The sequence below is a fragment of the Nesoenas mayeri genome (assembly GCF_963082525.1).
Source record: "Nesoenas mayeri genome assembly, chromosome: 9".
Classification (NCBI taxonomy): domain Eukaryota; kingdom Metazoa; phylum Chordata; class Aves; order Columbiformes; family Columbidae; genus Nesoenas; species Nesoenas mayeri.
The window spans coordinates 4,319,103-4,346,229 of record NC_137557.1 but is presented as its reverse complement, the minus strand read 5'-3'; the positions used below and the strand labels follow the sequence as shown (position 1 = coordinate 4,346,229).

The 27,127-nt window shown below is 40.3% G+C and overlaps 1 protein-coding gene across 1 annotated transcript in view; it reads right to left on the bottom strand.

Annotated features, from left to right (window-relative positions):
* Window positions 1–27,127, bottom strand: part of LOC308043529 (uncharacterized protein) — a gene marked incomplete at both ends in the record, with an annotated part of 193,895 nt that overhangs the window by 57,310 nt on the left and 109,458 nt on the right. Inside the window, 2 exons of the mRNA XM_080349686.1 lie at window positions 1,693–1,818; window positions 8,324–8,446. Coding sequence (XP_080205812.1) covers window positions 1,693–1,818; window positions 8,324–8,446 — 249 coding nt within the window. The remainder of the gene's footprint in view (window positions 1–1,692; window positions 1,819–8,323; window positions 8,447–27,127) is intronic.

Genomic DNA, 27,127 nt, shown 5'->3' with positions numbered 1-27,127 from the left:
CGAGAACAGGGTCCAGTTCTCCAGTCCTGTCTGCACAAAGAAAGAGAATTGGACCATATCAAGTCAATTTTCTTGCTCACAGCAACCATGACTCCACACTGGAGAGACTATATAGTATTCATGACCACTTTATGTCTGTTTGTTCCTGTAAAAATCTTGTCCATTGGCTTAACTAGCACTTTTCTCTCAGATATTTATTCACTAAGGTATTTAGGAGAGAAAAGCATCCTACTCATTCTTCTTCATTTTGCCAGCTGAGCTCCCCTCACAAGATAGATTCTCCTTCCCCTGACCACAGCTGTTCTCATGGCAGGGTTTGCTATTATCTTTTGATTTACACCACCTTGGACACAGGTAACCAGACATACACGCAAATTCCAGATAAGGTCTCACCCGCAGACAAAGCTGACCTTGTCCCTTCTCCACTGCTTGGTAATTGCTGGTGACGAACTGCTGCCTTCGGCAGGTGACTGACCCTCATCAGCCTCGCGACGTGAGGGAGTGTGAATGGCCACAGCTGCCTGGGCGGTGGCAAAACCTCATCAATTAGGGGACCAAGCCTGTTTGTTTTGCTGCTGAGCTGAACATGAAGTGGTACATGAAGGTCTGATTGCTTCATGATGGCCCAAGGGACAATTCCCACCCAATTGGGCATGGCCACACTCAGACCCTGCCGATCTAACCTCTGTCCCACCATGGCACCATAAAAAACACCTAAATGTTTGATGCAAAGGTCCCCAGACCCAGCTGGCTTGGCCAAGGACATCTCGAGTGCCAGAGGCAGCGAAGGAACAGCAAGAGGTTTGGAAAGGGCCTGGAAAACAGCAAAGCAAGATCTTTGATGCTCTCTCCCCATTAACACTCCCCTTTTCTGACTCTTTTTGACAATTTAGGGACAAAACACATCCACCCCATGCGAGACAGAGGAGAGGTGAGGGCAGGACTCGGGGAGGCCAAAACCAAAGGCCAAGTGCTCTCTGCGCTCAGCATGAGCTGGAAGGAAGCTGAACAGCAGGATTTACTTACACTTTCTACACAGCATATAAAATCTCCGAGCAGAAGAGGAGCCATATGGAAACGGTTTTAGTGACAGGAATTTTAGCGCAATAAATCCAAAAATTTGGCCCTATCTTTCTCTGGCATATTCAAGAGTAGCATGTGTGTGTGCTCATGTTGGGGAAGGGGGGGTGTTGCCTTAAAAACTGATGAATATGTTGACATATACAAGAGAAAAAAAATAACAATCAAACCCAAAGGTAATATTTCTGTTCTGCTTGTGAGAGCATTTGCACAGAAACCTGAAGGAAAGGATGAATGAATCAGAGTGTGATTAGGAGCAACATAAGCCAAAAGCAGATAAAGAAAAGGCTTTATGTAGGATAAAATATGGTATACAGGCCAAGTCTATATACAACAGATGACTAATAAAATGCTACAATTAAACTGCGATTAAGTTCTTAACTTATGTCATCATTGTCAGTGTGCAATGCACAGCCAGGAGTCTATGAGCTCAAAACTGTGTTTGAAGTTGTGAATCAAAGTGAACTTCACTCCTTAAAACTGTGCCATTTTAATTAGGTTAATAAGCAATTCCCAAAGCTGCCTTTGGCAAGCAGGATGAAATACGATGGAATATAGTGACCTGAAGCATCATCCTGGAGTCTTTTAAATTGCAGGTAGTGCAGGACTCACCTTCACAGGACTTGGCATCCCTCTTCAGCTGGTAGCCCGGCTGGCACTGGCACTTGTACCTGTCCTCACCGAGCTGAACGCACTGCTGCTCGCAGCCCCCGTTGTTAACACTGCAGGAATTGATGGCTGGAGGTAAGAAAGCATTGAAAGAACGTATGTCAACAACTCAGTAAACCTATTTCCCATTTTAAATACATAAATGACAATAAGAATAGGCAAACCTCACCGAACAGCTTTCACAAATGCACCTGTCTCCATCCCCTGCGTGATTGCTCCCTTTTGCATTCATGGTGCTTGTTTGACACACTGTCCCATGTTGGCAAAGCCCCTGATTTCAGCAAGAGGCAGGTGAGATCTAAGAGCTGTAATGCTGATTGAAGTACAGCCATCCTTTGATCTGACGGAAGCAAAGCACTTGAGATTTCACTGAGGTAAGGAGGGAAAACCAAGCAGCCCCACAGGCACTTCCTTACTATTGGGCTTTTTTCCTGTCCTTGCTATCATTGATTAAAAAATTGTCTTTCAGGCTGATTTCCTCAACATCATGTATAGGAAGCTGCAAATGACAGGAATCACAAGCTACACAGGACAGACTTACACAGTAAACCACAAAGAACAAGAGGCTCTCTGGTACATCTCTAAAGATAATGTTGCTTTGACTCAAGCAAATTAATATTCTTTTTTGTTCAACATATAGCCCCAGCCTCTGGAGAAATATTTCTCCTCCTGCCAAAATACATTAACACACCCACACCTATTCGCACACTGCATATAAAAATAAGAGAGATGGTTTGAACCTGTTATTGTGCTGTACGTATGTAAGCATGAGTGTGTGCATGGCTACGTCTATATATATATATTTTAACAGCAGGGATGTATTATGTTCTCCATGAGTAGCTGGGAAGACTATTTGGTCCTTCATGAAAGGTATGAGACTCTGGATCCAATGAAGTCAGCAAAGAGCCTTGCTATTTAGTTTAGGAATATTAATATTAATTCATCTATCTGTAATAAACATTAGGAAAACATTAGCCCCCAAAGCTGCTGTAGAAAACATTTCACCCTATGCTACCAATTAGCAAATACTTAGTTTATGCAGCCAAGTATGTGTTAAAAAGACAAAAAAAAAGCAAGCTAATTTTTACTTTATCACGGATGCATACACAGCAGTAGCCAGGAGACTCTGGACCTGACCCTGGCTTCTGACCTCCACCTGTGTCTGCAAACCTCCCACCCCGTTAGCGATGTAACTTGAAAGCAACTTGATTTTTACACGGGAGACAGCAGACTCAAAGCTTCCTGCCTGCTGCACATTTGTATCCAAAGACCTGTTTTTCAGCAAGAATATTCAAATAAGATGAAAATATTTCAGAAAATGGAAGACTCCTTAAATCAGCTCCAAGTGACAGAGTATACATCTCCGTTTCTAAAAGTGCCGTTTTCTCCCTCCTTTTCTGGGCATAAGCCAATTTGGATGTAAGGAGAGATAAGCAGCAACCTGTCGTACTGAGAATTTTGGAGGTTTAGAAGCCAGAAGGGTTCAAGTGTGAAGTCCTGTGTCGAGAATTGCACAGGGCCAAACAGCCCAGTGGGGTACGGGGCTCCAGTGGCATTTGAGGACCAAGGGGGTGCTCCAGGTTTGTCACAAGCTACGTGAGAAGGTGCCAGACTGAACAAGAAGAGTCACCATGGAAGAAACAGGACAAATTGTGCTGCCAGATGTTGGCAACACATCTTTGATCAGAAAAAGGGAGAGACTTGGCACGTCATGAGTCTAATTCCCCCTCTCGTAAAGGGGCTTGTGGCTGGACATCTGAGCACATGCACAGGGTTCAGGCAGAAATATGGCTCTTTCATATTTTTATTTGTGAAATATGGGAGAAAACCAGCCCTTCTGCTGAGTACTGATGGACACGAAGGTCTGGACCGGCACTGGGGATAACGCCCGGCAATGCTGAGCCCAGGAGGCAGCATCACAGGAAGGGAGATGGCAGCAGGAGGCATCATGCAGGATAGATCTGCCAATTGTTGAGCAATATACTTTTCTCAACCCATTACTTTTTATAATAATGGTCATATTTGTACAAAAAAACTCAGTATCAAGCCGTAGTTGAAGGTATACATTGCAATTATGGGGTTACAACATGCAGTCTCTTCCATCACCTGATATCCAGCCTTATCAATGACAAGAAACTTCAGACATACTGTGCTTTGACTTAAGTGGAAAAACACAGATTATAGATTTGTAGAGATATTTTCTTTGTTACTTTCTCTATTAGGAGCCTTAGTGTGTGAAAGTCTCCACAAAAAACCTGCATTTCAACAGCTTTTCTGCATAAGGCAGACATCAAAGACAACAGCTGGCACCAGGCACAAATCAGGCTCTAAAGACTGTGCTCTGCTTTCACTTCCAGGAGTTCAAACAAGAATAAATTCCAGTGAATACAATGAATTTACATCAATCCAAAACCACAGTCCAATGCTTCAATAAACATGTTTTCTGTCTCAGTTTCTGCTTTCCAGACATCAGTTGGTTAAACTTGAATTAATTTAGATTCATTACATTAACATAACCAAGACATTAAAAACACAACAAAAAAATTGGACAGCATCACCTTTGGTTATTCAAATTACCTAATTTGTATTGAATGTTCAGCCTGGCACATACATATAAAAATGAATCCAATATCAAGTAAAATTCGTGGGACCAAAAAGCTAAGAAAATAAAAAAGCCTTGAAAAAGATGGCATTCTGGCATGACACGAAGTATCAGAGACCATCAAAGGACTGAAGGCGGCGGCATTTTACTTTCACATGCTTTCACATCACTATCTCAGTGAACAAGGCTGGTTGCCTTAAAGGATGAGTAGAAGTTTCTAATGAGAGTAGGAGGGATGACAAACAACAAATATGTTGCTTCAAACCATATATTTTGAGGCTTGTACTAGTGGTAGAAGGATGGACCACCAGCCATCAGTCAGGATCCCAAACACCCTGTGATGACATGGTAGGGGAACTGGGCTTGCTAGGAAAGAGCTTGTGACAGAAGTTCACTCATCTTCCATGCAATCACACCAGAAAGTAGCTTATCCCAGGTTTTTGACTCTTCAGACGTGGTCTGAATACCTTATAAGAAGATAGATCCACTTCTTTATGTATGGGAGACTTCCAAGCCATTCAGGCTGCAAAATCTGCTTCCCCTCAAGTGATTTTGGCACTTTTGTTCCCAGAAACGTAGGGTTGCCAAAAAGAAAAAGATGATGGAGAAAGAATGAATATAACAGAAATCTGGGCTGGGTTCATCTGAAAAGCCCATAGAAAGGGGTACTTGTTTCTTATTTCTGCAGCTGAGGTAATTACCTTCCGTAAACAGCTCATTTCCAGAACATAGTCCCTTTTTGTTCTTAGTATGTGGGAGAGATCGTTACATTCTCTGGAGTACCCACAGAAGAAATATGATTGCTAATGCAAGCCCTGCTTGAAACACTGGATGTTCTGTTTAGCTGCACGAGGTCAAAAGAGGTGTGCATTATTTGGTTTATTTCTTGATTGGATGAGTGCTCAAATCTGTACGTACAAACCAGTGCAGCAGAAGAGGCAAACACTCCATTCCCACCAGTCAATGCAAGCAGTTCGTGCCCAAATCCCAATGAGAGGTACTCCTAGATTACTGGTTTATATGAAATGCTTCTCTCCGTCCTCATCAATTAGCTACTGTCTTGTGTTTCAATGCATGAGAGCTTATTATATCCATTTATTTTGTTGTCTTGTCTAAACAGCTGAAACAGAACCCAATATCCTTCGCTCGGTATTGTGTATATCCATTACCATGATAAGAGTTCTCTCTGAAACTTACCCCTGTCTCTTATCTTAGGATTAATTTCTGTTTCTCCTCAATAGTTTCTGAGATACTGCAAACAGAACTGAACATGGTATTGAGTATGTTTAATAACTTCTTGTGAATACTTACATTTGTGAAATGAAAACTTGCTTTCTGATAATGTTCATAGCTGAGACAACTCCAAACTGAGGTTCTTCATTATTTGTGCCATAAGAAAACTTTACTATTCTATATCCACAGATGTTTTTACATATTACACAGGTAAACTAATTTAATTGCAGTAATAGCTACTTTTTGTGCTTATCACTCAGTTCTCTCACTCTTTCCCCCCAAAAGCCATTTTAGTTCTTTTTCATATAAAATTCTCTCTCCACCACAGCTGAAAATGAGACTATTAAGAGAAAGCAACATGACTCGAACATCACATCTTTCACTTCTTGGCCTTCCTGGTCAGATCTGATGAGAGATACATGGATTTCTCTCTTTTCTTTTAGTTCACAGAAAGCATTAGTATTTCTTGCTAAATATGAACCATTCTGTGTTCACGTTATTTTTTTTTTCTCTCACACCAGTGTTTCCTTAACCATCCCTTCTCCAACCAAGAGAATCAAGAAAAGGTTGAGGCTTCGCCATAATTTTAATTGCCGTTAATTACCAAAACGCTGAAAGTCTATGCATGTGGTAAACCAAACAAACCTTAAAGAGTAAGTCCTTTAAATAAAAAATATTATTCCCACAGCTTGAGCACTGCTACATCTTGTGTTTTAGTTGCATCAGTAAATTTATTGCTGTGATAATACCAGAAATGACTGATGACATATTTGGCTGATGTTAAACACAACCAAGGGACTTTGTGCAAGAACTGAGACAATGACCAAACTGTGAGGGAACTTATTCTGCAGATGTGGTCTGACTGAACTTGACTGTTCTTCTCATATTACCTAAAATCAGTCTTAAAAAGTTAAACAAATGACGTCCTTTCTTCTTCCCAAATTACAGAACATTTTAATCCTTTTTGCAGAATTCTACTACTTGACCTTTGTAGTGATCTAAATCCAGCACAAGGAGAGTATATTTTATTTTATCATTATTATTTTTAGCAAGATGCAGAGTTAACTCTGTGTGTCCTGTTTCAGAGCTCAGAGTCCAACCAGAGAAACACAAGATTTATTTTTAATGGCAGATCCACTAAAGTCTTCCACAAGCACAGAACCAGGTCTTGCGTCATGTAACTAGCTCTGCAATTAATACCAGCAGAAAGAGACACACATCCACAAACAAGCATTCAAAAACTGAAGATCGTCAATATGGGAGCTTCAAAACTAATTTAAAGAAAGGCAAAGAGTTTGGTTTGTAGCTTATTTTGCTATTGGCTTTTTATGTGTTGTTTTTTTTTTCTTGTTGTGTGCCACAGAGGGATACAGCACAGGCTTTGCTGGATGAGCAAGGGAAGTTTGGTACCAGTTGTAACGGAGATGTTACAAACAGGACTGCAGTGGAGTAAGATGTGTTCCTGATGTACAGGAGTGGTGCAACCAGTTAAAGATCAACACAGATAAAGGAGTGGATCAAAGGGCATAGGGCTGTAGTCCTGTGCTGTGGGAATGAGGAGCTTTTGCAAATCCATAGCACCCTGATTACTAGTTCACAGCATGAGCAGAATCACAGGAAAAGTGCTCAACACTCTCAACTTCACATACACCTCCTGCATGAGCTAAAAGGATTAGCACAAACTAAACATTCACGTAATACGCCCTGCAGGAGCGTTTTCAGCCCAGCCCACCTATATTTATCACTTTATCTAATAACTAAAATGTTAGAGAGACCCAGGCAGGCAATTCTGCATTACTGCTTTACCTAAAAAATTCAACATACAGCAGAAACTGAAGAGAAGAGATGAAGGGTAGAGCTGCATCCCTTCATGCATTCTCTGAAAACCAGAGAAGACCTCTGAGCGCATAGTTAAATATTTCATTAGCCCTTCAGAGCTCCCTCTCTAGCTACCAGTCCATAGCACCATATTCTCAAGTGTATCTTAGTCATACACAAATTTGGCCTCTGCTCTTGCTCCTCCCAAGAAGATTTTCTGCTCAGCTCACCGTAGCACAGTTGCAGAGATTTTACTTCATCATCTGATCCCCTCGATCCCATTAACAATATCCTCCTGCCTCTGCTCATGCCACCACCTGCGAGAGCCTCTGGGGTCCCAGTCTGGGCAGTCCGATGGAAATGGTCACCTACTGTCAGGTTAAATCCAACTTCAGGGTGGAAACCACAAGCTTTTATTTTGTCTCCATCACTGAAGACTCCAGCTGCTCTTTGGGACTGCTCGGGTGGAAGAACAGCATTTTGTCACACAGATTTCACTATCCACTCCTCATAGCTCTTCAGCAAAAACAGGCAAAAAGACAAAGAAAGAGGAATAGTAACAGAAGGCAGCAAAGCCCAGGGCACAGCTGGAACATGCAGGGGGATGTGACACGAAGGAAACATGATCAGAATCAGAAAAACATTTTCTTTGGAAATAAAGACCCCCTATTTCTTTGCTGGCTGCTGAAAAACAAAAGAAATTTTCACAAGATTGCATCACAGAAAAACAGGAGACCAGCACCGCTTTGGGAATACCTGAATCCTCACAAGCTGCTCAACTAGAATGGATAATGGTATCCTTTGTGGATCGGCCAAAACAGACTGGGGAGGTCTACGAACCTTTGCACTTACGCAAAGGCAGGTTTAGCAGATAAAAAACACATCTTGAAGCATGTGAAGTGCTTGTTAAGGTTTATTTACCGATGCAGGTGCGTCCGTCGGCGTGGAGCCGGTATCCCGGCCGGCACTGGCAGTGGAAGGAGCCGTGCGTGTTGACGCAGCCGTGCTGGCAGCCGCCGTTCACCACCGCGCACTCGTCCACGTCTGCAGGAAGAAACCAGGTGACGAGAATTACAAAACAGCCTCAAAGACATAACCCTGGTTCTCCTGGACAGCACGTAGCCCATACATTATGCAACCATTGCGCTCGGACTGGGTTTTTTGTTTATTTCGCTTCTGCACTCTAAACAGAGCAAAGAAAATGGAAATTTTATGGTGTTCTACAAAGTTCCCGCGAGCACCGCCTCTGTAGTCTTTACTTCTGAAGCCCTTGTTAATTAGAGTGATCCATGACACGGCTGTTTCCTCAGGGCTAAGAGAAAAATACAGGGAAAGAATTAGGGTGAGGTAACACATCTGAGCTTGTAGATTCCCCTGGTCAAACATTTGGCTTTTGTAGAAAATCGCTGTATGAAGCTTCCCTTTTGCATCAGGCCTCTAATCCTCCTAGCAGGTGCTCTTGAGGGTACAAGCATGCACAGCTGACAGAAATGGAAAAAGGCCTTGCAAAAGCAGAGCCCACACTCTCAATCAACATTACACTGTCAACCACTGAATACCAAGAGAATCTAGATATTACATTTTAAAATAATTAAGACTTTTCTGCCACATTTCTGTGACTCTTGTCCCTTGGGCTTCCTTGTGTTCACCTGAATTTCCTATATTTTCTTCTCAGATGACTTCCCTGAAAAACTATGTGGTTTCCTGATGATACTTTTTACTGAACCCAACCAGGTTTCTTTCCATATTTCACACTTTAGGGCATTGCGTTCACTCAAATGAAGAGGGAAACTAGCATTAAACCTTGAGAATGCTGCTGTAACATTTCATCTGAAAATGGCAGACAATGGTGGACAAAAAAGATAGAAAAGTTTAAGCCAACGGGTGAAGGTTTAAAACAGACCCACAAACTCAAATTTCCAAAAGTAATGTATAAGCAGGTTCTGCACCTTTCCAGCAACACCAGGCTACTGTTAATAGCATTTGATTGGCAGGTTGACAGCATTACCTTAAAAATCAACACAGAAGTCATTGGAAATAAGGGTCAATTGGTCCATTCCCTGACAAATTTTCACCTGGTAGATGTTTGCCTAGAATTTGTCTGTTCTTTCCTTAACAGTCCCTTGGGATGGACGGTAACTCCACCTCCCACCACCTCACCCAGGGGCGAAGCTGGTCCCAAGTTGCTCCATCTGCCAAAGCCAAACCTCCCTTCTGCAACAGGCATCTAGAAAGAACCCCCCTTTTTCAACATTAAAGATTCCTGTGGATTTAATTGCTCTTTAGATCATGTTCTCAAACCATTTGAAGGATTTCTCCACCCAAACACACCCAAGCAGGTGTGGATGAGGAGACTGGGACCTGGCCACAAAGCAGGACACAGCAACATCAAGAGGGTGTTTCTACCCCCATTTTGCACTTGAGGAATGAGGGGTCTGGCTTTCATAATTTTTCTTCTGTTAAAATATCTACTTTGCATTTAACTTTCATGGTTTACCTTTTTTTTTTTTTTTTTTAAATGCTTTTATGTTTACTCCATTTTAGAAAACCTAATCAACATTAAATGAAAAAGGAAGTGTAAAAGATGACTTGGAAATGCACAATGTTCTAGTCCTAAAGAAATGTATTTATAATGTAAACTTGTAATACTTCACGTGAGTTTCACCTAAAATGAAGTCCTAGTGTTGACCAGTGTTTAAATTCAGACCATTTGCTAACATGCGCCACCTTTTAATCCCTCTGCTATATTTGCTGTTTTATTAGACTGTATACTATGTACATTTCCTATTGACTGGAGACATCTGGAATGCACTTTTTTTTTTAAACAAAAGTTTTGCTTTTTTAAATGTAAACAGTAAAAAGAAAATGTTATTCATCTTGTTGAATTCTATACTCTTAAGAAATAGCCTGCTGAAAAATGCCAGAACAAAATCAAACCCAGGAAACTATTTGTCTTGAGCATCACAAAAATACAATAAGCAAAAAGGCTCAGAAAAACATAACAGGGAAGAAGCTGAACTGTATAGTACACCATGTTCTAGTATTTATACCTCAATAAACTCAAATACTGGGAGCATCAATTTACTAATTTTATAGGCTACAATCAGCTGCAGAATTTCTCTAATATAACAAATACAATTTTAAGTTAGGATATCAGAACTTACAAAGGAGAAAAACATAGCCAGCTAATAAAAATGAACACTTGGAATTAGTTTTATTTGTTAGTCTCTAATTGAACATTTAAAGCAGTGACTTGGTTTACGGGGGAGCACCTGCACCCACTGTGGCTCTTCTTTCAATGACATTTCTCTTGCAGTGGCATATCCCAAAAAGCCATAAAGCAATTAGATTGCTAAAAGGCAACATAATTATATGGAAAATAAAAGACCCTAAAATACTTGTTTATAGAAACTGTACCTAACCCCACCCTGAGAGTCCCTGCAGCAAATGGGGGGAGAAACCAGAAGGGAGATCAACAAGTCTGCAACGTAACTCAACAACCATCTACCCTGGATGCCACGAGAGCAGCAAGTTTGATGACAGACGATCCCTTCTAGTCTTAGCCCTTCTCTGCAAGGTCAATATGTTAAGGATTATATGTTGAAAGATTCCTTCACGTACTACAGATATAATCAAGAAAAATGCAACGCACAGCTGCCTTTCAATGTCTCCAGCATCTCAAGGCCAGGAAACAACTTTGCCTCCAGTTACAGAAGAAAAATACCTTAATTATTTTGTCTGGGGAGCAGTCTGCGAAGTAGACGCTATTCTGAAAGCTTGAACTGCACATTAAAGTTTTCGAAGTCTAACCTCTTTGGGCTTTCATCTTTAAACATATATTCTTTATATATCTATACTAGTAGAGGACATACATACGAGGAGACATACATACCAGGAAAGCAACATCTTATGCTGTTATAAGTACAGAAGCAGCCATTGTTTTTTTCTACATGGTAACAGGTATGGAAATATAAAATTATTCCAGAATTACGAAGTTATAAAAATATTAAAAATATTATAGAAATATGAAGTAATTATATTATAATTCTATAATATTATGGGATTATGGAACATTGTTTAACCACACACTATAATTAAATTTGGGTTAGTTTCCACTGCAGGTCAAACTAAAACACTTATGTGCCCAGCTTTCTATAGTTACAACTTAGGATGCTTATCTGAATAACCCGAATTTCAAGCTATTTATGGCTTGCTTATCACAAGTCAGACCATGATGAAAGCAACTGCATTCCCACAAAACAGAGGGAGAGCAGCTGCTCAGATGAGAGGCAAGAAGTGAAATGAGAGTGTTTGCTGTCCCATGGCTGCCTTGCGAAGGAGATTATGCTGCCGGGTGAACGGAGCAGAGTTGGTACATGAACATCATATAATAATAATATCATCCTTATCACCTACAGAAGATTTCAGAGATGCATTTTAAGGGGAATCCCCACTGAAGGCACCTCTGCTTTTCATTCTGTCCGTATGCAGCACGTGCCAAACCATGTACCCCAGGATATGCAGGGATTGTGTTCCTGTTTACCCACTTTTCATCAGGAACAACTGGCAGGAATAGCCTCATGATCAGTCACACAAGCCAAAAGTCAATGCTACATATTTCCAACATGTAAAGTATTTTAGCCACTATGAACCGCATCTTTTTTAGCTCTTTGTGCTTCTGAGGTCTCGGCATTTAGACCGAGCTTTGTGCATCACAATGGCACATTTAACTTTCCTGCATCCTGAAAGGATCCACATCCCAAGTCCCAAATGTGGGAGAAGAGGATGTGGTGTATCAATGCACAACTCGCTGCCGCCACCGTGCCCTTCCCAAGGGCTGATCCTACCGGTGAAGTTACAAATCTTGAAGTCCTCTATAGCCCTGAATGGGGGCTCTGCTAACCTTTGAAGACGTTTGTCCCCAACTCATTTGATGGGCCACATTGGCAACAGCATGATTTCCCTGCCCAAAACCTGTTTAAATACAGAGCTGTGTGATTGCTTGTTTGGAATTCAGGGTCATCACACCAGTGACTTTTCTCATATCATTACTAAAACATTTAGGAACAGCTATGATCAATCAGTTCCTAAAAATAAACTGACAGCAGTGTTAAAGACAGGTAATTGGTGAACCTGCAATCATGTTTTTATAAAGGAAAAACAACAAAAAAAGCAAGACATTGCCAGATCAATTCCCTACTAACAAGCAGCTTAGCTTTTTAAACCATTAAGAAACACAAACAACATGCAAAACTAAACCTCAAAAGAAGAAAAAAACCCCAACCAAACAGTTCTAATGGCAGCAGGACTGAGAATTTGCAGTATTCTCTCCATTTTCATGATCTTTCCCCACTTTTCTGGCCATATTGTTCAAGGCAGAGTTGTGAGCTCTTTGTTAGCTCCTGGTTTAGCCCCTGGATGTGGGCACTATGCAATCCTGCATCCTCTTTGCTTTTAATTCTTTTTTTTCCTAAGTAACCTGTCTAGCAGTTTCTGCAGGGACTATTCCCATAATTAGCGCATCACCCGCTCTCCCACAGATCTGCAATGATTCATCCACAACCCCTCTGTATGCAGATATTTGTGCCCTGGTGCAGCACAACTGCCCATTCAGATCTCAAAGTGTCTGCAGATATTGAAACAAAGGCCCGCTTTTCTTTCTAATTCCATTTATTTTTTAAAGTGCTGCATTCCACACAAGGTCATTATTTGCAATTTTTATCAGTTTTCATGTGCCTTCCTTCTGCACACTTGTGTGCAGCTGCTCTGGAACTACAAGATGAAACAGTCTTCTAATATTAAGTTTACTGCACACTTTTCCTTCCTGCGCATTTTTAGCAAAATTAAAGGTATAAGGTTATTTAAAACACAGCCTCTACTGCAGACCTGAGCTCCCCTCTTAGGAATGGCTAAGCCAACGATAGCACAAACATTTTGCAAATCCGAAATGGGAAGAGAGATGATGTGCCGAGGGTAACCCAGAGGTGACATTCACATCCAGGACCATTTGTAAAGGGCACAAGGTGAGGTCTAAGCAGGCGCAGGGTGGCAGAGCAAGGGTTACCTCTCACTTAGCTTCCCGGAGCCAGTGGCATTTCTTCTGGGTGACAAACGAACAGGATTGTTCTCCTTTGACCGTAAAAACATGCACAGATTGATAACCGTTCAAAGCCAGTACTTTCGGATAGATACACAGGGAACAAATTTCTTCTTCACAGTGCACTGCTGGAGAACAAAATCGAAACTGGACAGTATGGACCTCATCATTTGAGGTTTATTTTTTAGTTTTGGCAAAAAACTCCTCTGGCAAGTAAAGAACCATCCAAAGAGAGGCAGAGATCAAATAATTGTGAGCATCACACACCTCACAATCTCCAGAAGACTGATATGGATTAAGAGATTTCTGTCCAGCCGGGACCTGATGCAAGAAACACGTTCTGGGTGTGTGTTAGAACAACTGCCTGTGCATAGGGGAAAAAACCACCACAATACCATCTGCAGATATGGCCCAAATGACTTTCACGAAAGCATAACTACATGCTTTTTACCAGAGGCCTAAGAAATACCACATGAAACCAGAATGAATGACACACATTCGTTACTATTTCCCAGTCACCACAGTCCCCCCCCTCACTGCAGACGCGGGGAAACATAAAACCCCACGTGCATTTACTTAAAGGATGGTTTGCACTGATGGCTTTAAAGTCACATTATAATTAAAAATAATTATAGTAATTATTTATAACAAAATCATGACCAGAAAGGGAACCCATGGTCTGCTCTTTGCAATATCATCTTAAAATTCAGCAAAATCAGGGGTTTGTCTCTTCTTTACCCTGGAGCTCTGTGGGTCGTTGGTCGACATACAATATTGTGAAGATTAGGCAGTAATGATGGTGATAGAGGAACAGGGAAGGGAAGATTGGCTCTTATGTAAAAAAACCACAAGGCTATATTTAAAATTATCGCAAGTGGATAAAGTGTTCAACTCAAACATTTATTTGGAAATCAGTTAACAAAAATCTGGCTTGCCACTCCTTTGCCCTGACTAGCTCACAGATCATTTAGTACATCTGACACCAGAACTCCATGATTATTGTTTGCTATTTAATATAATATTTAAAATCAACAAAGATGTATGACAGTGCTTCCCCTTCTGTTATTTGTAACAGCGCTGTGATTAGTGTCTTTTATATGTTCCAAAGGCTGTTTAAACATCACACAAGATATGAAGCGAAAATATCATATGGTCTTTCCCCACTAATTTACATGGTGGATTTTACACATTAATTTAGTGTGCTTCTAAACTAAATAATTTACATACTTAAGGGATATACTTCATAGATTGATCACAAAAGTCAGAAATTATTTTGATGAAAGTAAAACATAAAATAATAGCCTCTGCTGCTGTAAGTAGACAAATCTATGACAAATTCAGCTCACAAATTTAACTCACATAGTCTCCCCAAGTGTTGAGTTTGAAAACGTTCACAATTTGACAACCAGCGTGAATCTAATCTCAAATGTACTCACTACTAAGCACGGCATAATTTACCTTTGCAGCAGAAGTTTTTAAAATGATTTCTCCTGTTTTAATAGCGCTAAGGTGGTTTTCAAGGTTTGAAAGTTTGATTGGAGGAGTTTCAAAACTCCTGTTGCTAGAAAAATGTTTGTCCAATTTTTCCACAATGGAGGAAGTTTGACATTAGTATTGACTCCAGGAAGGAAATACTGAAGTTGAAAGTCTGGTCAGAAAACAAAGTCTAATGTTCCACAAGAAAAAGCAAGATATTGGTTCATTTTCGTAGCAAACATATTTCTGTTTCATCAAACCAAACTGAGCAGTTTTTGATAGTTGTGAGATTTTGAATTAAAACACCTCCAGTCTAGAGCTTTTCTACGCTTGACAAAAGCAAAACAAACAAACAAACTAAACCAAAAAACCCACCACACATAAATATGCTACAAGCTCTTTTGAGTGGTCTAGTAGAACCTGATGTTAAAACACCTTTGTGAAATAGCTTTCAGCACAGATAAATGTGCTCCTGCTGGGTCATTTTGAACTGTTAGCGCTCCCAGGCTTTTATTTTTGCTCCTCAGCTATTTGTTTCTGCCCTTTCCTGGCCCCTCCGATGGATTATATGAGCATCCATTGTCTGCTCCGCTTCAAAGCCAGCCAGGTTTCCCTCAATCACTGCTGAACCTTACTGAAATTTCAGTAAGTCACAGGTGGCTGAGGCGAGCCTGCTGCAACAAAATTAATTAATGGAATAGCTTCAGCAGACCGCACTGAAAGGAACATGTCACATCTGATAAGAGATTGGTTAAAAGGCATGGTTAAGAGATTCTTTACCCAATTTAGTCCCTGCAAACCAGCTCCACAATGAAAGAGGACCCTTGTTAGAGCAGTGAGTTTTCCACTGCATTTCTTCTTTGCCTGGGATTAAGGACAAAGCAGCTTTAACCGGCACCGATTTCGGCAGAGCTATCCAATTAGCCATGCACTGAAACAGGCTTTCCAAGTCATCTGATTATTTGCCTTCCCCTGAAAATCAATGGCATTAAAAACCCCAAGCTTTTTGTATCGGCTTCACTGTCTTTCAGTCCATCACCTTCCTTTAGACCTCCCCGGTGATTTGGTCACATTGCGGAGAGGAATTTTCCACCCTGTAGTTGGTACCTTGCCCTAGAGACTTCAGATGTTTTTCCAGGCGGCTTCAATGGTTTCTAGCTATGTCTAGGTGAGGTTTCCTTCCTCTGACCCCTGGTTTATTGGTCTTTATACAGAGAACACCAAAGGATGGAGACCACAGCACTAAGAAATGCTAAACAAACAGCTTAGTCATCTCCAGGACAATCCACTCGATCAAGTCTTAAAAGCCTGGATTTAATTTCCTGATCTGTCGTTGGCCTTATTGGAGGATAAATACATGAATAAATTGCTGTGAGATGTCACGCAACCCTGTTAGTGGGGGCCACAGATTATTTGAAAGAATAATATCGATTCACTAAAGATATTGGCAATTTGAATTCCTTCTCAGGATGAGGGAGGATTATATATATATACATATATATATATATGTATATGTATATTTTAATATTGCTTTCACGTGAAGACTGGGAGAGTGCAACCATTGAAAGTGGAGACTTGTTCTTTGCCAGTGACTGGATCCCACAATCACAGTTCATTTCTCAGATGTCCCTCAAGATCAGATCTCCTGGACAGAGCAATGTGAAGAGACAAAAATGGCCAATATCTGGAGGGCCAGTTTCTGCTTGCTTTCAATGCCTGACATGCCAGTCTCTCCTGAGATATTTAACAATGGTTTAGCTCAATAAACAGACAAGAGCCCCTCATCCCCAACTCTATATGCAAACCATATGTTGCAGTTGAAAACTCTGAAGATTATAATTAGAACTGTCCATTCAATTTAAACAAGGTCAAGAATGAAAACTGTTTCAAATTCAATAAACAGGCCATTTGAAAGTGTAGACGCTGGGGAAGATAAGCTTAACAACTTAATTGACAGGTAAAGCTTCATTTCTAATCCTCATTTTGATATCGTCTGTAGCCTCAGGAGTCAAAACACATCACTGCTCAGTCCTCAAAATATGCAGAGAAAATGAAAATGTCAACTGAATGAAAAAAAAGGAGAAGCATCTGTTTGATAGCTGTGTAAGCCTGTGATATGTAAACTGCTTTGGAGTCAAGCAGCTCTAATTAGAGTTTCAAGGCATTCTTCATTAAATATACACACATAGACATATATATATGTATATATGAGTTTTAAGCAATTATTTGGGCCAGATAATTTGCAAGAAATTCAGGGTATAGAATTAAAGTAGGGAACATAATTTCATGGATCAACCTCAAACAACACTGTGATGTTTTCACACAGTCGTGAAGAAACACTTTTCCCCATCTTTTCACAAAGCGGATCTGTACTTTTTTCTCCACTCTTACTCTTGAAAACAAAAAAGAACACTCCATTTCTGAATCTCAGAGTAGTACACAGAGTCTCAGCAAAGCAAAGCCAAAAGGAAAGACTGATAGGGTTACCAGCCTCCCCAGTGGGGTTATACTAATAGATATTTTGGCAACTGTACACCCTTGACAGCTCCAATTCACATCAATATCAAACCCACACAGATGGACACAGACTCTCGGTGGAAAACTGGTGCCAGGTGAAGTGAACGACCACATGAAATAACAAGACAGTACAAGCTGAAGAATGACAATCCAGACGAATGTGTAACTTATGATCTTAAGAAGTATTTATATACTATTAATTTTACAGTTTCCTGCGGAAAAGAAGTGAACGTACCAACTGTAATGAGCGAAGTTGGAAGAGGACGTTTTGCCTGCGCATCGCAGCAGCGTGGGCTGAAACACAATAATTAAAGTTTCATGTAATTTCTACTAAGGAAAGAGGCTTTGAGATCTCTCACATCAGCAGCTTCACTGCAATGCTCCTGCAAGTTTTTCTGACGTGGGGTAGAACAGCAGCAGGGAAATTTGGTTTGGAACTATCAATTTTTAAATACAGTTCCTCAGCACAATCCAGTTGGGCCACGCTGGGAGGCAGGAGGGTGGCAGAGGAGCAAAGGATCTCCATAAGAAGATGTATTTAATCAGCGATGGTGTGCTACAGCCCAAACTCCTCATGTAGATTTAAATCTGAGACATACAAAGGAGGTTTATACGTTGGGCCATCAGCATTTTCTCTCGGCAGGATATGACAGTTTGAAAAAACAGTTATGGAATAAAAAGAGAGACATGACTGATTTGATGAGAACATCTGTTTTTTGTTAGCCGCAATATTAATGCCCACTTGCTGAGCTCAGGAAGTGTCTCTACTACAGGATGCATAGAGAAATGTCTTTCCACACACAGTAGGTAAAATATGCAAAAGAAAGCGATAATCATGCAAATACCTTCATAAGCTGATGTTTCCAGCTTACAGTACGTACGCTCTGCTGGTTGCAAACGTGAATGCTGTATGTGACAAATGTCTTGTTGGTAAAAAGCTTTAAGACATCACACGGATAGACTAGCCTTGCAAACTGACTGGAACATGAGCCAGCCTTGGGAATAATTGGTTTGGGAGGAGCAATCACCAGTCAGAACTGTGTTATTCAACATGTGATACAGGTAAACGCTGGCACTGCACTTACAATGATGAGACTGTGTAGGGCTATGAAAACAGGGAGGGAAAACACCATTTGATCACCAAGATCCATCTCTCTGCCAGTCTCACCTAGACAAGACCACAGCACAACCCATTTCTGTAACAACTGGCTCTCTGACGTTGTTCTACAGCCAGTTGTCCGTAGGGTTCCTTCTCAAGAAGCCACCACCAGCCCCAATTCCCCACTGGAGCTATCATGACTACAAGCCAATCTGCAGCAAATCCACAGCACCAGTGAACAAAACACAGCTCATTACACAGATTTTCTTGCTCTGCTTCCTTAAGACATATATTAGATGTGAGGCTGCAGAGATTCAACCATGAGAAGAGAGAAGTGGCATTAACACATCCCAGACCTGTCCATACCAACTTCCAGAGCTGGATCATAATGAACAATACTACAGATGATTTTTCTTTTCTCCTTATTTTCCCTTTTCCTCCGATTAAAAATGACATCAAAACAACCATTTGATTGCTCCACTTTTATGAGTTGTTTTTGATCTCCTTGGCTGTGACTGAATCTCTTTTGGGATAGTAACTGCTAACAAGGTTCTCAGGTGGGTCTTACAAAGATCTTGTATGCAACAACAGCAGATTTATTTCCAGTTGGTCTTCTAATAAATCCTAGTTAAAGCCCTCAGGTACTCATGTAATTGAAGTTTGAGTAATCCAATACGATGTTGATCAAACCACTGATCTTTTAATAACGAACTGTAGCCCTCCCAGCAGTCGCTGTCTTGCTGACAGTCATGTCTGGATTGCTTCCTCTGGGCCAATGCTTTGAACAGAGAAGCTGACACATTTCTGCTTGGTTTAGATTTTATCGCAAATTGTTTTAAAGCTTTTTAAGGATATATCAGATAGCTCGTAAAAATCCACGGGCACTTCAATTAAAAAATATGGGATTCCTATTAGTTGTCTCAGTAAAGACTAGTATTAAAGGGTTCTAAAGGGGAATATAAACACCACTCTGGAGTTGTCCTTCTTCCTCTCTCTGTATCTGCCCTTAGTCCTTGTTTACGTAGCCTGTAGGCAAAGCTATAGAAAAAGCAGTAGTTACCCTGCACAATACTCTCCACTGAAAGGCAAATGTGCACATTTTTCCTCTCATAATTTCCATTTAAAGTATGAATTGAAGGTTTCTAAGCCTTACCTCTCTACACAAGATTCAGTTGCAATTTACATTTTCAATGTGCTCAAAATGAACACCAAGATGACTCATGTGCTGTTTATGAGATGCTTACATTTGCTGGTAAATACCTTGCTACAAACAAGCTATAATTTAAGTATTCAAAAGCCTTCTGCCTAAAATTACTACTAACCATAATTTTGGAGACCATGACCAGAGCTTCAATTTCAGGCTTGCAAAGCTCTTCCTACACAATGATTCTTAAAAGTACGAGTGTATTTTCTTCTCTGACAATGGCAATCGTATCTCTGTAATTGCGGAAAAGATTACCTAGCTTTTAGTTCGCATTAGTCAGCTGCAACAATACCATACTTCATTCCTTTCCTTTAAAATCAACTAATTATTGTCAATCAGCCCAGTGGAATGTTAACATTCTCCATAACCTGCCTTTCAGAGGTAGTCCTAAATGCTAGAAACTAGCTAATATAAACTAATCAGAGCCCTAGAAATATCTCAAAACATTTTTGTACTGCAGTCTATCATTTTTGTCATATTATTTCTAAATATTATATTTTATCTGGACGATAATCGTCTTTTCATACAGTTACATTGTGCTTTTCACCTAACTACTCAAAGCTCTTGCATTAATTAAATCACATTAAATCCCTGACTGCTGTGGCAAACAGTATAGTGTTTCCAAAACTTAGATGTTTTCATTGTCAAAAGCTGCTCAATAAAGTGTTATGCATCGAGTAATCTGGACAAAGAACACTTTTCATGCCAGGATGTTTGCTCGTGCCCAACTTTCTGCACAGACTCACATTTGCAAGAACTGGAGTCACGCACAGAGAACCCACCAAGGAGGCGACTGTCGTTCTCCCTGCACTTCATCCAACCACAACCACAGATAATAGCAACTTATAGTTCTCACTTAGCGTTTCCTTCCAGCTGGTGGAGTCCATGTGAGGATTTTCACATCCTGGAGAAGACACAGGAGCCTTGGGGACACAGCCCATGTGCCGAGTCTATAACCGGCTGTGATGCAGGGTGAGATTTCGAGCACCATATAGATGAGACCAGCAGATGCCATAGAGAAGGGACTTTCCATTAGTTGTTACCTGGGAGGCCTATGACATCTAGAAACAATTTTCCCTTTTCAGTCTGTGTCAGATCAGTGACCAATAATTAATCTGATGACTGAAATGCAGAATGTGGTGCCAGTTTTCTATGGTTTATGAATAATACTATGCTTTTTGAAAAAAGAAAAACCACGCTGCTTTGGAACACAACAGATGTGCTGCAGGAAACGTATGACATGTCGAGATGCCACACTATACCCAGCACTGTGTAATTCTTACATAACCTGGAAATTAAACTGCCGGTTGCGCGGTTTGTTTACGTAAAAGGCTGTTATTGAAATGCTGCAGTTGAATTAAGCATTCAGAGAGGAAAATATAGACACAAAAAACCAATAAAATGGAAAAACATAGAGATTTTTCCTCTTTGAAAAGAAAACAGATTTACCAATATTATCTTGAAATAATAATTTAATTCTTGAAATAATTGGTCCCAGTTTGCCTAGAGTGCCAAGGCTGCAAACGCAGGCAGGACTTTGCTTTGGAGTCTCGGATTAGGAGACTCCTTTTGACGCCAGCCTTTTCTAAAACTGCTGCTTAGCGAATGACTGAAAAGTGGCTGTGCCCATCCTCAGCTCCACTCAATAAACACATGCACCCAGGATAAACGAGCTCACTCTTCGGTGGCAATATTCGCTTTGCAAGAAGTTGTCACAACTGTTAGTTCATCCCCCCCGAGGGATATCAGATGGGAGAAATGACGTGGTTTAGCTCACAGCCGTCTTTGTTCAGTGAGAGAGGAGCGGGGAGACTTCAGCAACAGTCAAGAATGAACCAGGAAAAAGCAAAACAAGTGCAATTAAAATAAAAAATAAATCAATTATCAGAGCATCAGTTGCTCTTCTTAGCTCAGACTGACATGTAAATGCTCAAAACAATAGTTTGACAGTGTCTGTTGTGGTCCAAGTGATGTGTCTGCCCTTCCCTGACTGATGGGAAACAGGTCAGACCCAAAATGACTGTGATCTTGCTGAGTTTAGTATTTGATACATTTTAATAAGATTGCAAGGGTCTGCGTGCCCCCAGCATGTAATTGAGTGGATTAGGCTTAGGAGGGTGCACAAAATGAGAGGGGACCGACCAAACCAACTCATTAACCAGGATTCAGGTAATTAATTTAAAAAGTCTGATAACCTCCAGTTAATATTCCCTTTACTGTGAATCTGTTGTAATTTTTACTCCTCCTTTTGAGCGTATTTTTTGCTGTAGCGCTACCACGAAGAGACAAATGCAGAAAGATGACACTATTTGCTTCTCGCAGATATTGATCCCAGCTGGCTCCAAAGCAGCGCAGGCACTGCATAAGGTCAGACAAACGACCTCCAGCCTTTGTTTCTTCTCCAGAACCAGAGAAAATGCTTGAAAATGAGAACCAGGCATTTCAAAAAAAAAAAACTTCCTTAGGAGTAGAAATAAAATTAAATTCCCAATAAGGTTTGCAAATATAGTTGTGAATGGCTAAGGATCATTCCTGCCCGCATCTTCTCTGCAGCCATACACAAACACCACAGAGTTCTCCTGCTTAAATTCAATAGTCTCCAGAAAACCACACAAGTCTGACTGCATAATGCTAAATAGCGTTTAAAACATATAATTGATCCTTAATGTTAGTTAATATCTTTCAGTTTGCTAGGGGAGTAAGGGAACCCTTGATTTCTATCAACTGCGATCTGAAATTAAAAGCAGTAATTATGGTTTTTATTTGTGACTAAAGATACTAATTTGACAGTTAGGAGCAATCATAAATAAACAATATTCAAATGTAAAAACAAATGTTACTTCTTATTAAACTCACTTCAAATCCTTAGATATCTACATGCATTCTGCACGTACAAATTACTGGAGAATATCCCATATTGGAATTTCAGAGCCCTTAACAACAAGTTGGAAATACCAGAAATGAGGCTTTGTCCTTTTTTCTCTCACAATTCTTTGTATTTTGCCCATTCTTTTTATCTTCCTTTTTGAATTACTGTATAAAACCAATTCATTAAACTATCTTAGTTATTGAGATTGTTTACCCCAGGTCTGTTCAGGTTACCAAATGGAGTTGTCCATTTCCCTAATTCTCTGAGGTCGACTTTAAGTGGGCACAGCAATTCAGTTACAAATAATCAGATAATTGTGATACAACTCCCGCTACTGGTTTTATTTCCATATCTCAAGACAAGGTCTTGAAACAGAGAAAGATGAAGAAGGTTGGGTGGCTTCACCTCATGTAGGAGCATCCAACGATAGGGTAAGAGGCAATGAGCACAAACACACACAGGAGGTTCCATCTGAATATGAGGAGAAACTTCTTTACTTTGAGGGCGACAGAGCATTGGAACAGGCTGCCCAGAGATGTTGTGGAGGCTCCTCTTTGGAGATATTAAAAAAACTGCGTAACCTGTTCTGGGTGAACCTGCTTTAGTAGGAGGGTGGACTAGAGGATCTCCAGAGGTCCCTTCCGACTCCAACCATTCTGTGAGTCAAATGCGACTTTATGAGATAAGATAATGCAATATATCCTGAATCCCTCCAGGGGACTAATTTCTCCTCTTCTATTAATAAATTAATTAATTAAAAAGCTCCTTGGCATTTCCCTAGAGGTGTACGGCATTACGTTCTTCATTTTTTTTTCCACAGGACATGGTAGAAGTCTGGTGCATTGATTTGCTGGACATGGAAAACAGTCCAAATGCAGAATTAGCACGTTTGTTCTCTGACAAAAACAGGGTTTGACAAGAATAAGTTAACAATCAACAGCTGAAACCTTACAGACTAAATAAATGCTGAGGTCATTTTAATAAACACTTTCTCTTCGACAAATCCTTCAGTTATTTCTTTTAGTGCAGCTATTAACTCTTCCATGGTAACAGTGTTTGGGGAGTTGCCATCTGACCTGGGATCAGGCTAAATCAGTGACACTGGTGACCATGACGTTACTGGGGTAAACAGTGGTGGCCTCACAAAGTCACACACTGGATCTGGACACAGCCGCTCCAAAATCCCTCTGGGAAAGGTCAGGAGACCTGTCAGGGCTCCAAGGTTTGACCAAAACCCCCAGGGATGGGGTTGTGGGGATTGCAATATTACTCTAATCAGTAAAATAAAAGCTTCTTTTCATCAACAGCTAATCATAGGACTTCCTTTGTCTCTAACTTCCTTCAGTGGCCTGGACAGATGAGAGCACAATAATATAAATAAGAAATGACAGTTCACCAAAGAAGGTTAACATAAGGTCACAACCTTTTTTTAGTCGACTTCTGGAGTTTATTCATGTGTGAAAATGCACTTTTGTAGCCATAGCCTAAGCATCCCTTGCAGATCTGGACTTGTGCCAATAATTGACGTTTTAAATGGTTTGGAAAAGATCATTTTTGCTTTCTGTAATGTTTTTATAGACTTGTTTTGTATTAGTATAAAATATAAAATGAGTATATCTGTACGTCTCGCAGAGTATCACATAAGAAGTCAGTGGTACCTCTGCTTAGCAAGTCAGGAGGTTTTGCACAGAGGGAAAGCTGCTTTGTGCGTAACATGCAGACACGCACACATTGATTCTCCCTTGCTCAGACACAGCTTTCTGAGCAAATCCACCTCTGGACACTAACCAGAGTGCCCCAGAAACACTGAATGCTGGTACAGATGTATAAGGCACAGAATCAGGCTGACAGTCATATGCTAATAAATGTAAAATATTAATTTGTTGTATTATTTGTGCAGTGATTTAAATCCAAATCCCTTCTCATCGTTCATTTCCATCAGACACATGAAGAGTGAGAGGTAAGCATGAGCTTTATGTCAAAATCTGTAATGCCTACGCCACTATCTGCCAGAAAACATGTCTCTGTCAGATAAGAAAATTGAAGCTCTGTCCCTGAATGCTGGAGAGTAAAATCTGCCGTACAACATGTAGATAATTAGTTTTGAAAGGCTAATCAGTTCACTGCTCTGGCTGGCATTTCTACATAGATGCACATGCCTTCGCCTTACAACAATTTGCCTGTTGATGTGAGTATCCCTTGATGAAGTGAAGTAAGACTTTACATACCACATAACTCTGAATGATGTATTCCACCATAAGAGCCCCCAATTAGTTAGAAAAGATCATTACAGGCCTTGGAAGGAGTAAGGAGCCCACAGAGTGGGGTGTTCTGGCCTGTGCTGCTCCATTCCCTGCCCCCTTCTAACCACTCAAGAGATGGAAGGTTTGAGTCTTGTGTCTTGCACATGCATTTGATAACGTAGAAGACAGAGATGCTGAGCATCCTCAGCTTATTCTAGCTGCAAAATTAGGCCTTTAAGTCTCCTAAAATTGCCCACAAAACCCTCAGCTGATATTGATCAAATCAGCAGTACACTTCATTATGTTGTTGGATTAGGGAATTTTTATCCACTTTCCCTTCCTTAGCATTAAACAGCTACAAACAGCTAAAACATTGTTATTTCCTAATATCTTTTATTTTTGTCAGAAGGATGCTCTATTTTGTTTCTGCAAAACAAGATCAATCTTTGTACTAATAATGACTTACTGAATAAAATCTGTACTATTTTCATAGCGGTTTTCTAATGATACATCTTATTTGTACCTTGGCTTATAAAAACACCTCTACAGCAATTGATCATTTCAGTCACCGGTGAAAGAATGGGAGCAGAACAATAGCACACATCTATTTAACGCTCGAGTTTAGACTAAAGGGTAACATAAAGCACAATGATGCTATAAAGAAAGAATGTAACCACCCGGAACAACTCTAAGCCTTATTCCTCCAAAAATGCTGGCTAACCTGAATGATGAGAAGCTGTTTTGCTCTCATCTGCAAAACAACCCCTTTGAGCAAAACAGAGGCACCAATAAAACGACAACTAGTGTCACGTCCTGAAAAACTAACACCCTCCAGCAGCAAACAAAGTTTTGTTTGGAAGCTCACTTTTCTCTTATGCAGTAATCAACGACTAAATTACTTTTATTGTAACATCTGATGGCTAGAATTTGGCTGGAGTTGGTCTTCTTGCAAATCCATACAACCATGCGCTCGTCATCTTTATCATCTCCACAAAAGTTCAGGTGTAATTAGTGTCAATGCTACATTCACTTTGTTCTGTGACTTGAGCACTTCCAGTCTACTTTATGTTTCCATTTTTGTCTTAAGACTTTAAAAAGTGGCTAATAATTCATTCTCCTGTAATTCCTGATTAGACAGTATATAGTACAAGAATCGAATATTTTAAATTCTGTTTGAGCTTTTAAGGAATGTCAAGAATTTTAAAAAATCATTTAAAGTATATTTTAGGAATAGAAGAATTGTGCAGAAGGAAAACAAATTTAACTAACTTATTAACACAAAATTATTTTGAAGGAAACAAGACTCTTGCACACTAAGAAATTTCAGATTACAATGAGTACGACCCGTGCTTTCCAAAATCTAGTTTTTGGGCAACTTTTACAGGGATCTGAAAGCAGTAAGTAGTCATCAATAGACAGATAGACCTACACACTGGTTCATGGATATGTCAGCAGCCAGTCCCCAAAAGAGGTAGGAGAAGGTTGAGGTGAAGTAGCCGGAATCTGCAAATCACACATTGTATTTCTGGCTTGAGCTCTCAAAAGGCCAAAACAAAAGAACAGAGGATCACAATGAAAAACTTTCATCAAAATAGAATAGCCATGTACAGCTTATTTACACTGCCAAGTTGGATATCAAATGACCGGTTGCTGTGGAAAATAATTCTACCATCTTCTAGGGAAAAGAAGAGTGCAGTCAAATAAACTATAAAGTCAGGATAAAGAATATGACTCCAGCTAAGAAATACACATGGCTCTGTACAAACCTTAAGAGCAGAGTTGAAGGACAATGGTAAAATGAATTCCTGGAAGAAAGGAATTTGTTAGATACTATGCTACAGGAACAGCCAGAGAATACAGTTTCTTGTGAAAAGATGATAATACAATTCTTGAAAACCTCCCTAGCACCTTTCATCTCAAGATAAGAAAAAAACATCAACAATATACTTGCTGCAGCAATGAAACGCTATCGGGGGTGCAATATCAGGCACACAGCTGGTGAATATTCATTACCTGTGTCAGAGGAGAGTTCAAGAGGTAGGAGCCGCAGTGCAGTGCTCCTTGGCTACTCCACACCTGATCTCCTCTACCTTCTACATCTGACAATGCAAAAATCATAGTGACTGTAGGTCAACAGACCCGATGGGCTTGTTTACACCCCCTCTGTGTTTACCAGTGCATCTTTAAGAAGTCTAACCATCCTTGATTATGTGCTCTAAC